This window comes from Silene latifolia, chromosome 11 (genome assembly GCF_048544455.1).
Source record: "Silene latifolia isolate original U9 population chromosome 11, ASM4854445v1, whole genome shotgun sequence".
Taxonomy (NCBI): domain Eukaryota; kingdom Viridiplantae; phylum Streptophyta; class Magnoliopsida; order Caryophyllales; family Caryophyllaceae; genus Silene; species Silene latifolia.
The window spans coordinates 6,956,233-6,965,700 of NC_133536.1; the positions used below are offsets into that span (position 1 = coordinate 6,956,233).

Below are 9,468 nucleotides of genomic sequence, written 5' to 3' on the forward strand. Positions count from 1 at the left end.
ATCCGGCAAGCCACTCACAGGGGAAATAATTCCAGGCAACGTTTCCGTTAAACACCACATATCCTTCCAAAACCTTACCCGTTGTCCGTTACCAATAACCCACACACATCCCTTCTTTAATATCGGAAGGGCCTCCATAAGGCTTCGCCACACAAAGGAGGGATGATGACCAAGTTTAGCATCGAAAATGTCACCCGTCGGGAAGTATCTAGCTGACAAAACCCGAGCCACCAAAGAATCTGGTCTCTCCTGGATCCTCTATAGCTGCTTGACAAGCATAGCGAGATTAAACGACTCAAAGTCACGGTACCCCAGGCCTCCCTCTTGTTTAGACCAACACATTTTCTCCCAAGCAACCCAATATATTTGTCGTTTTTCCCCACTATATCCCCACCAAAACCTGGCCAAATCACCCTCAATACTAGAGCATAAGGTAGACGGAAATTTGAACAATCCCAAATGATAGGTGGGAATCGATTGGGCAATAGCCTTTATGAGGATTTCCCTGCCCGAATATGAGAGGAGTTTTTCCTTCCACCCCTTAAACTTCTTCCAAATTCGTTCTTTTAGGTGATTGAAAGTCATCGTTTTATTCCTCCCCACCACAGCCGGAATGCTGAGGTACTTACCCGGTGAACTCACCACATTAGCTGCTAAAATTTGTGTAACTTCATTCTGCTCGATCACTCCCGTACTAGGGCTAAAAAATAGCTCCGACTTTTGCATATTTAAACGTTGGCCAGACGCATCTTGGTATAGGTCCAGAACCCCCTTTATAGTCTCGGCATTTTTCCTGTCAGCTCGGCATAAAATTAGAGAATCGTCCGCAAAAAACAAATGCGAAATACTAGGAGCTTCACGGCAAACCCGAACCCCATAGAGGCATCTTCGTTCAACTTCCCTTGAGAGCAGCTTAGAAAAAGCATTAGCACAAAGAATAAATAAATAGAGTGAAAGCGGGTCACCTTGGCGTAATCCCCGTCGGGGACGAATAAAGGCAGACGGCATTCCATTAATCAAAACAGCCAATCTCACCGTTCGAACACAGCTCATCATCAATTCCACCCATCTCGGTGCAAAGCCCATTTTAACCAAGACACATTCGAGGAAGCTCCATTCAACCCTATCGTATGCCTTACTCATGTCAAGTTTCAGAGACATATACCCTTTCTTACCTGCATTGTGTGTTTGAGGAAATGAAAGCTCTCGAAAGCCAAAATAGCATTATCCGCAATGAGCCTCCCCGGAATAAACGCACTCTGTTCAACCGCCACCAAATCATCCAGAAATTTTTTTAACCGGCTCACAAGTACTTTGGATATTAATTTATAAATAACAGTACAGAGTGATATCGGTCTAAAATTACTTAACTCCGTAGCATGCTTTATTTTTGGTATAAGAACTATGTGCGTGTGATTTACCCGAGTCATGTCCTCTCTGCCCTCTAAACAGCTGATAACATAATCCGCCACATCATTACCAATAATATGCCAATATTTTTGATAAAAAATAGCATTTAGTCCGTCCGGCCCCGGAGCTTTACTCGGTTTCATCTGAAATAAGGCCCCTCGCACCTCCTCCCTCGTGAAGGTATTGGTCAGCTCCGCATTCATGTCAGTCGTGACACAAGGCCCAACACCCTTCAGTGCCTCATCGATCCTAGTAGGCTCTTCCGACAAGAATAACGAGTCGAAAAACCCCATAGCTAGCTCCCTCATTTTCCCCTCCTCCGTAACCCAATTCCCAGAGTCGTCTTTCAACCGAGATATATTGTTTCTCCGTTTTCTATTCGAAGCACGAAGGTGGAAAAAACGTGTATCGCCTCAGCCATTAAGAGTCCATCAATCTTCAAACAAATGGTCTTCCTTTCAGCAACCGCGTTGTCATCAAGAGCACAACTGTCAAAGAAATGCAACCGATTCCTCGTTGCTTCAATTTGCCGTCGTAAATCACCAAAATGAATCTTACTCCACTCGCCCAGCTTCTTCGAACAAACCTCCAGTTTATTCAAGGCAACATGCCCTAAATTTACAGAGCCCCCATTAGACCAAGCATCACGCACCACCTCTTCACATTCCTCACTTTGAGCCCACATATCTTCGAACCAAAACCGTTTCCCTTTCTTTACCCTTACTGGAGAAAACATAGAGAGCTTCAAAGGGACATGATCAGACTTATCGAACTCCAAGTGTGTCAACATAATCCTAGGGTTATTTCCCGAAACAGTGGCTAATGCCCTATCAAGCCGCTCAAAAACAGCCTCCGACTCACTCCTCCGGTTCCACCAAGTATGGTTATTTCCCGAAAAACCAATGTCCAGCAACCCACAATCATTGATCGCTTCGCGAACTCATCCATCAGTCTCTGTTCCCTCGGAGGGCCACCCTTCTTCTCATGCTCAAATAAAATTTGATTGAAATCTCCAATCATAACCCATGGTAAATTTGACGACGGTTTGATATCACGCATAAGCTGCCAAGTTCTCCATTTTTCCTCATTATGTGACCACCCATAGAACCCCGTTAGTCGCCACTCATTAATATTAAAGAGGCCCCTGATCACTACATCAATATGATGGGCTGTCGAAGAGAGAACCTCCACTTCCACCCCTTCCTTCCATAAAATAGCCATCCCCGCAGACCTCCCTATAGAATCGATCCCCACACCATCATAGTCACCCCCCAAAAGGTTGATAACCTGATGCATCTCCTGTCCCCCTAATTTAGTTTCCATTAAAACCACCACCTCTCGCTTCCCCCCCCCCGTAGCAACCCCCTCAACCTAACAACTGCCGGGTCGTTGCCTAAACCACGACAGTTGTAGCAAAGAAGACTCATTGCTCCCGGCGGGGTTGCAGGTCCGCAACCTCCGCCGATCTAGACATAAAATTAGACTCACTCTGCCCCACATCCAACTCGCCTCCCACCGCCACAGTACCATCCTCTCCCACCTCCTCGTTATTGCTCCCCTCACCACCCCCCTCCCACACCCAGTTATCAGAGGCACTATCCCCCATAGTAACATCAGAACCACCCATTAAGCCATGAAGCCGCTTGGGTTTCCCACTAAAGACCTCCCCTTGCTCGTCTCTAACACGCTTCTTCGTTGCCACCTCTCTCGTGCTCCCACCATGGATTGAATGAGAGCCACTCCTTGGAATTCTTTGCCATTTCCCCGGGCCCTTCTCTCTACTCAACCCTTTCCCAGTCACCTGACCAAGCCCCAAAGCCCCTTCGCCCTTCTCCACCACTAACTCACCTCCCCCAGCAGGCAACGTCATAGCAAGGGTGCCTACGCCCTCCTCCATCATCTGTTTGCTAGGCTTAGTATGAATAGAGACCGCCTGCAGGTTCTTTACCATATTTTCAATAGAAATTGTTTCCTCTACCTTTCCCATATCCTCAAACACTTTACTGAGAGCTCTCCCCACCCCCGTTTTCTTCCTGCCACTATCTTCTACCCTAACCGTGTTCCATGGCGAGGCCCTAATCCAACTCCCATAATCATGCGACCCCTCCTCATAAGGCCCATCCTCACAATCCTTCTCCCCATGCCCTAGCAAGCCACACCCATAGCAAAACAGAGGCAGTCGTTCATATTTAACAGCGAAGTTTACAACCTTACCACCCTTCATACGGATAGAGACTTCCCTTTTCAGTTTGGTTCGAACCTCCAGAAGGACGCGCAAACGTATAGCACGATCAAGATGAGGAAACGAAGAGGAATTCTTTGCCACAAACACACCAATCTGGTTGCCTAGCCTACGACAATTCTCCTCCCTATCCCTCCCTTCCAAAGGTAAGTCGTAAATACGGACCCAAAAGGGCACGAAAGACAGGGGAACATTCCAAAGATTTCCATTTGTATTTGGGTCGTTAAAGCACCAGACGAAAGAGTCAAAGTGTCATGGCTGGCCTTCCATCACCCTTTGCTTATCCTTCAAACCATTGAAATGAAACATAAAGGTCTTTGTTTGAGGATCAAGAACATTACCTCGGACCTCATTTCGCGTACCCCACAGTTTGCACATCGTCTCAATTGTTGCCTTGATGTTGGTGGTTTTCGAACCCCATAACCGCCCAATTAGGGCAAGCTTGGACGGTTGTGAGTTCCCGCCATCTGCTCCATCATCCAATCAAAAGCATCTTCCGCCTCATCCTCACCGCCCAAACCCACTTCTTCCTCAGCCATATGCAAAGTAAAGAAAACCCGAGATAGAAACCGAGAGATTATAGAGAATTTTTGTAAAATTTTTGTGGAAATTAATATCTTTTCCCCTAGTGGAGGACGAAACTACCAGGAAAAAAGGACAGAAAAAAGAAACCGCTCACAAGGTAGAAACCCGAGAACGACTTATTATTATTATTTTATGTTTTTGGAGTACTATTACTTCATTTTTTCCTTTTCTTCCTATTTGACTTTTTGTTCAAAATTCCTATATTTTAACCTTAAAAATTACAAGGAATTGACATATTATAATAGTAAAATATTTTCGACAAAATAATAAGGGTTCCAAATAATATTAGCTTATAAATGCATGAAAAACATGGTTAAATTATCATTTACCTTATATTAATTATTGTTGATCAATTAGTTGTTTTCCTATACATAAGCATATGTACCAATATATTTATATTAAAAGTTACTCTATACGGAGTATAAATTATAAAATGTTTATCTTAAGAAATTATTGTTGATCAATTAGTCGACTTAAATAATAAACGTCATCATGACTTACAAATGGTCAGAAATTTAAATCGTACATAACTATCGAAAATGAATATGAAAATTCAAAAAGTTCGCCCGACTTACCTTTCATATCCCGAAAGAGAGGTCTCCACTAATAATTTTTTTTATATTGATCCAATATACACTCTACCAATAATTGCTCAAATTTATACTTTTCCAAATACTTAAAGACAATTTAATAATAGAGTACAATTTTCAAAATTTGTTTTTCACTACACTTATTATTTAGACCAACCACAAAACTTTTGTTTTGACTTGACAAACTTGTCGACTCTCAAAACTTATGGTGATAATAACAAACCTTATTATAAAATATCTTCTTAGTATATATATTCTTGAAGTATAGCCATAAAATATTGTGATCATAATTCATAGTATTAAAAATACTTTATTTATTATTCACCACCTACACATTTTTCTTCTCTATTTTCTCAAAGTATCACTAAATTTAATAAAAATTGTCTTTTTGGTCCGACAGCTAGGGCAATCTCCGCTTCTTAAGAAACTTAAAGGGTTGATCAAAGATGAATAATATAGTAGAAGAAGAAAACAATAATGGTGAGTTCTTTAGTGAAAAAGATGTTAATCTTACAGCTTGTAAGACCTCTCTTTTTTCCGTTGGTGATGGTTTCAACGTTTATAATTGTCATGGAAAACTTGTTTTTCGAGTCGATTCATATCGTTCCGAAGGGGGAGATAACCAGGGTGAGATCGTTCTCATGGACGCTTTCGGTCGTTGCCTCTTCACCGTCCGTCGTAAGGTATTGTTTTACTTAAACCATCTTTTTGTTAAAAAAAATATACTCTATATATACTCCCTCCATACAAATGAATATATACGGTTTTTTTAATATATGTGAGATTGTGAGTTATATTTTAATCAAGCGTATGAATTTCATTTAAATTGAATCCGCATATTCTTATATTATTATATAAGACGGTTTTATAAGAACTTATTGCATCTGAAACCGCATCTCTCTTGCAATGTTTATTTTGCTTAATGACAAACCCTAGACGGTCCAACTCAAACATCTCCTAGCTTCAATTTATTATCATGTGCATAACTCATAAGACCGTTGTATGGTACAAATACATAAAATTATTGATATCATTAAATAGCATAATTTATTTTATTACATATAGTACGATCTTATTTAAATGTTTGTATTACGACTTAGGGGATAAGGGTAACATAAATGACGCACTCACATCCTAAACCCTAAAATAACTGGGACGGAGAAAGTACTTTTTTTCCCCAATTTATGAATTTCTGACGTTATTTACGGAATAAACGTAAATTTGGACTATTTTAACATATAGGCCACACATAAAGATAAGAAAATGAAATGTCAAGAAAAGGTATAGGACCCTAACCATGTGTTCTTATAGGCAAAATCTACGATGAGAGAAATGTTGGACTAGTGAATTTAAGTTTAAAATAAATTTTATTATGATTTTAGTTAGTCATTTGTTCTCCCGTTTTCTAAATTTGTGAGAAACATTTTAATCAAAGTTAAACAAATAATTCAGACATATGGATTATATTATACGTTGGAAATGATGACCAAATTGTAAAATACTCTTTCAATAAATTTATTGTGAGACTGTCTTTCAGAAGATCTACTCTTTAGAAAGAACGAGTAATAAAATACGGAGTAAGACATTTAATTGTTTATAATACTTATTTATTATTATCAATAAATATATTGTTTTTACTCGTTATATAACATGATACTCCCACACTATAAAACCGTCTTCACAATAATTACCGTATCGTTTAAGAACATGGAGGAAATTAGGAAGATTTCAATTAATGGCATTGACAAGTACAATAATTCTTTAATTAAATGAACATGTCGTTACATTTATAACGGGAATAATGTCGACATTATTAGGTCTTGAATTGTACAATTAACGTGCTCACATAACACATTGTCGCTTTAAGCAAGTAGCATTAGCAAAGTGATAGTGTACTACAATTTTATTTCTCACCTAAATCAGATGTCAACTAGTCTGAATGTTAACTCGTAACTGGTGATATTTATGATCTAGGTTAAAACTCCATCAATATTAAAATAGCTCTTATAAGTCCTTTTACACCAAAATAAATAACAACGCGTGAAAAAAAATTCAGCGAATTGGTAAATAACGGCACACTTTGTAGAAAATTTCATCATAAAATTAATTGACGATTATAATAGTAAAGAATTGGGAAGATTTTTTTTTTGTTTTTTTTTTGTTATTTCCTTTTGTTTTACTAGAATTTTTAGTAAGTGGTACAAGTATTTGTTTTACAATGGAACCTCCCTAATACTTTACGTTATATTATAGCGTCCGAGCTTGCACAACAGATGGGACGGCTACATAGGCGAACGAACGGAAGACTCAAAGCCGATATTCAGCGTAAAACGATCATCAATTTACGGACGATCAGAAGTAAACGTAGAAGTATTTGACAACGAAGGCGAAAAATACCAAATCGACGGGTGCTTTGAAGATAGAAGTTGTACAATTTACGACGCAACAACTCGAGAAATCATGGCAGAAATTCGAAGAAAAGTCGATATATCATCAAAAGTGGTAATGGGTAAAGACGCCTTTTCGATTCTCATTAAACCGGGTTTTGATTCCGCTTTCGCAATGGGCCTCGTTCTTGTCCTGGACCAGATCAATGCTGACGGGGACGACGATGTTTCTGACGAGCTTAGTGTACCCGCCGCTAATGGGCTTAGTATTGTGAAATCTGATGGGCTTTCTAATGGGCTTCACGTTGTATCCGATTGGCTTAATCGGCTCGACGATGTTTCTAATAATAAGATTAATATGGCGGCCCTCGCGATTTCTCAAGGACCGTTTCTATTAGGAAGTACTAAAACTGTTGGGATTGCAATTTGCAATAGGAAGGTAAATAAATGGATGAGCTCGAGTCGTCGTGAAACGTTAGTTCAACGGATCGGAAGAAATGTTTGCGTTGCCTTCAATTGTCTCAATATCGCGAGCTCAATTCGATTCTCTAACTCACATTCTGAAAGAGTTATGCATGCTATAGTACCGTTCCCTCCTTACAAAACTTTTGGCAATTTGGATCAATGCCTAGTTTTGTCCTAGCATACATGAACGATCCGACCTCAATTAACATTTGTTATTATGCTCTTTTCAGGGACGGAACCAGGAACGAATTATATCTAGGGCTAGATTTATAAACCATTGAAATTTATTGGTTAAAGAAATTTCAAATCGTTGGCATATCCATTTATGGGTTTTCGGGTTCCTGAACACTCGAAAAGTGAAAGTTTTTTGTGTAGCCTGTCCAACAACCGTAGCATAATATTATGAAATTGGATTATTCCATTGTAAAATATTCAGAAGAGATTATATTATGAAATTGGATTTTTGTAAAACAAAAATAATAATATTGAAGTTTGTGAAGAACGAATATTAAAAATAAGGAGAGAAAAAAAAAATGCATCTTTGGGAATTAAACCCCGATCTACTTGCTAGAATACACATCACTTACCATCTGTGTTGTTTGATAATAATGAAAATCTAGTGCACTGAATTGTATATCAAATTTATCTAGGGCTATAGCCTTAGTAAAAAGTGGCTAAATCCGCCCCTGACTCTTTTAATTTCGGCAAAAACTCGGCACGTGCAATAAGCTAGTAACCTACTTCTTCTGACTCGGAATATGAACACATTCCCGCGGCCAATCGTATGGAGCGGGATATTATTAAGTTGATCGAAGACCCGATCTTCATTTTCAGTCAACCGTTTAGCTTTTCTTTGCAGATACAAAGGGACCGTTGCAGTAGCTAATAGGACTAAAAGAAAGGAGGCTCGCTCGCCCGAACCAGGTTAATGACTTTTATCACCTATCCTACAAGAAAATCAGTCTTTCTGTATTACCTTGATCTGTTTGTAATTTTAGCTCGGTTAGTTGGATAACTTTTAATTTAGGGGCTTCTAATATCTCGTTGTTTGCGTAGTAACTAATTACTAGTATGTAAACAGACCTTGTGGAATTTTGTTTTATTTATCAAATTGCGACTAACCGAGCTATATATAAAACGTGGATGGACCTTGTGTAATAAAAAGAGCTATATATAAGCACACAAACACACATCTCATATATAAAACGAGTGACCACCACACAAAACTACACCGAATCTCCGACCACCGCCACTGCGACCATCGTGAAACGCTGGCAAGCTTTCCTTCTCCCTTATTTCGTTTCATCCTAACCTATTTGAAGGTATAATTTCTTTGTTTTAAATTTCAATTTCTTTGTTTAATTTTAGATTAATTTGTTATTGTAATTAGTATTAAGATGATATGATATGTTTATATAAACATTTGTGTTGATTATTAGGTTTTTAAATGTAATTTAATTAGGTTTTGGTGAAATTGGAATTAAAGGTTATGTAAATTAGGGGTTTTGATAGTGATGATTGTGCTTATAGTAGTGTTGTTAGTAACTTAGTGTTTTAGCAGGATTCTCACTGAAAGGATCCGGCCTGATTATTGAGTAATTAGGGTATCTAGTTCAATAAGTTTAGAATAATAATATAAGTGAATAACAAGGAAGAATTAAGTATAAAGAATATTGTTTGTATTACTTTGATATGCTGAGTACAAATTTGTGTATATAACTGAATATTCAGGGAATAGTGAGAGATAAATTATAAATTATTAATGAATCAAAATTGTCCCCTCTACAAT

General features: G+C 38.6%; 2 protein-coding genes across 2 annotated transcripts; one reads left to right on the forward strand and one right to left on the reverse strand.

Annotated features, from left to right (window-relative positions):
• Positions 1–258: 258 nt before the first annotated feature.
• Positions 259–1,718, reverse strand: LOC141612812 (uncharacterized). Its single transcript, XM_074431561.1, has 3 exons — positions 1,575–1,718; positions 1,176–1,259; positions 259–912 (listed from the first exon to the last, which is right to left on the reverse strand). Exons 1-3 carry the CDS (start codon positions 1,716–1,718, stop codon positions 259–261), a joined length of 882 nt encoding a protein of 293 aa, XP_074287662.1.
• A 3,368-nt stretch (positions 1,719–5,086) lies between these two features.
• Positions 5,087–8,156, forward strand: LOC141610851 (protein LURP-one-related 5-like). The gene is made up of 2 exons (XM_074429133.1): positions 5,087–5,510; positions 7,081–8,156. Exons 1-2 carry the CDS (start codon positions 5,274–5,276, stop codon positions 7,855–7,857), a joined length of 1,014 nt encoding a protein of 337 aa, XP_074285234.1. The 5' UTR covers positions 5,087–5,273; the 3' UTR covers positions 7,858–8,156.
• Positions 8,157–9,468: the final 1,312 nt, after the last annotated feature.

Excerpts from the sequence above, each read along its gene's own strand:
- LOC141612812 (XM_074431561.1), bottom strand. The coding sequence starts at position 1,718 with ATGAGGGAGCTAGCTATGGGGTTTTTCGACTCGTTATTCTTGTCGGAA. Across the intron at positions 1,260-1,574 it reads ATACCTTCACGAGGGAGGAG|AGTGCGTTTATTCCGGGGAG; the intron begins GTGCGAGGGGCC and ends GCGGTTGAACAG. Across the intron at positions 913-1,175 it reads TCCTCAAACACACAATGCAG|CTGCTCTCAAGGGAAGTTGA; the intron begins GTAAGAAAGGGT and ends GCTTTTTCTAAG.
- LOC141610851 (XM_074429133.1), top strand. The coding sequence starts at position 5,274 with ATGAATAATATAGTAGAAGAAGAAAACAATAATGGTGAGTTCTTTAGT. Across the intron at positions 5,511-7,080 it reads TCTTCACCGTCCGTCGTAAG|CGTCCGAGCTTGCACAACAG; the intron begins GTATTGTTTTAC and ends GTTATATTATAG.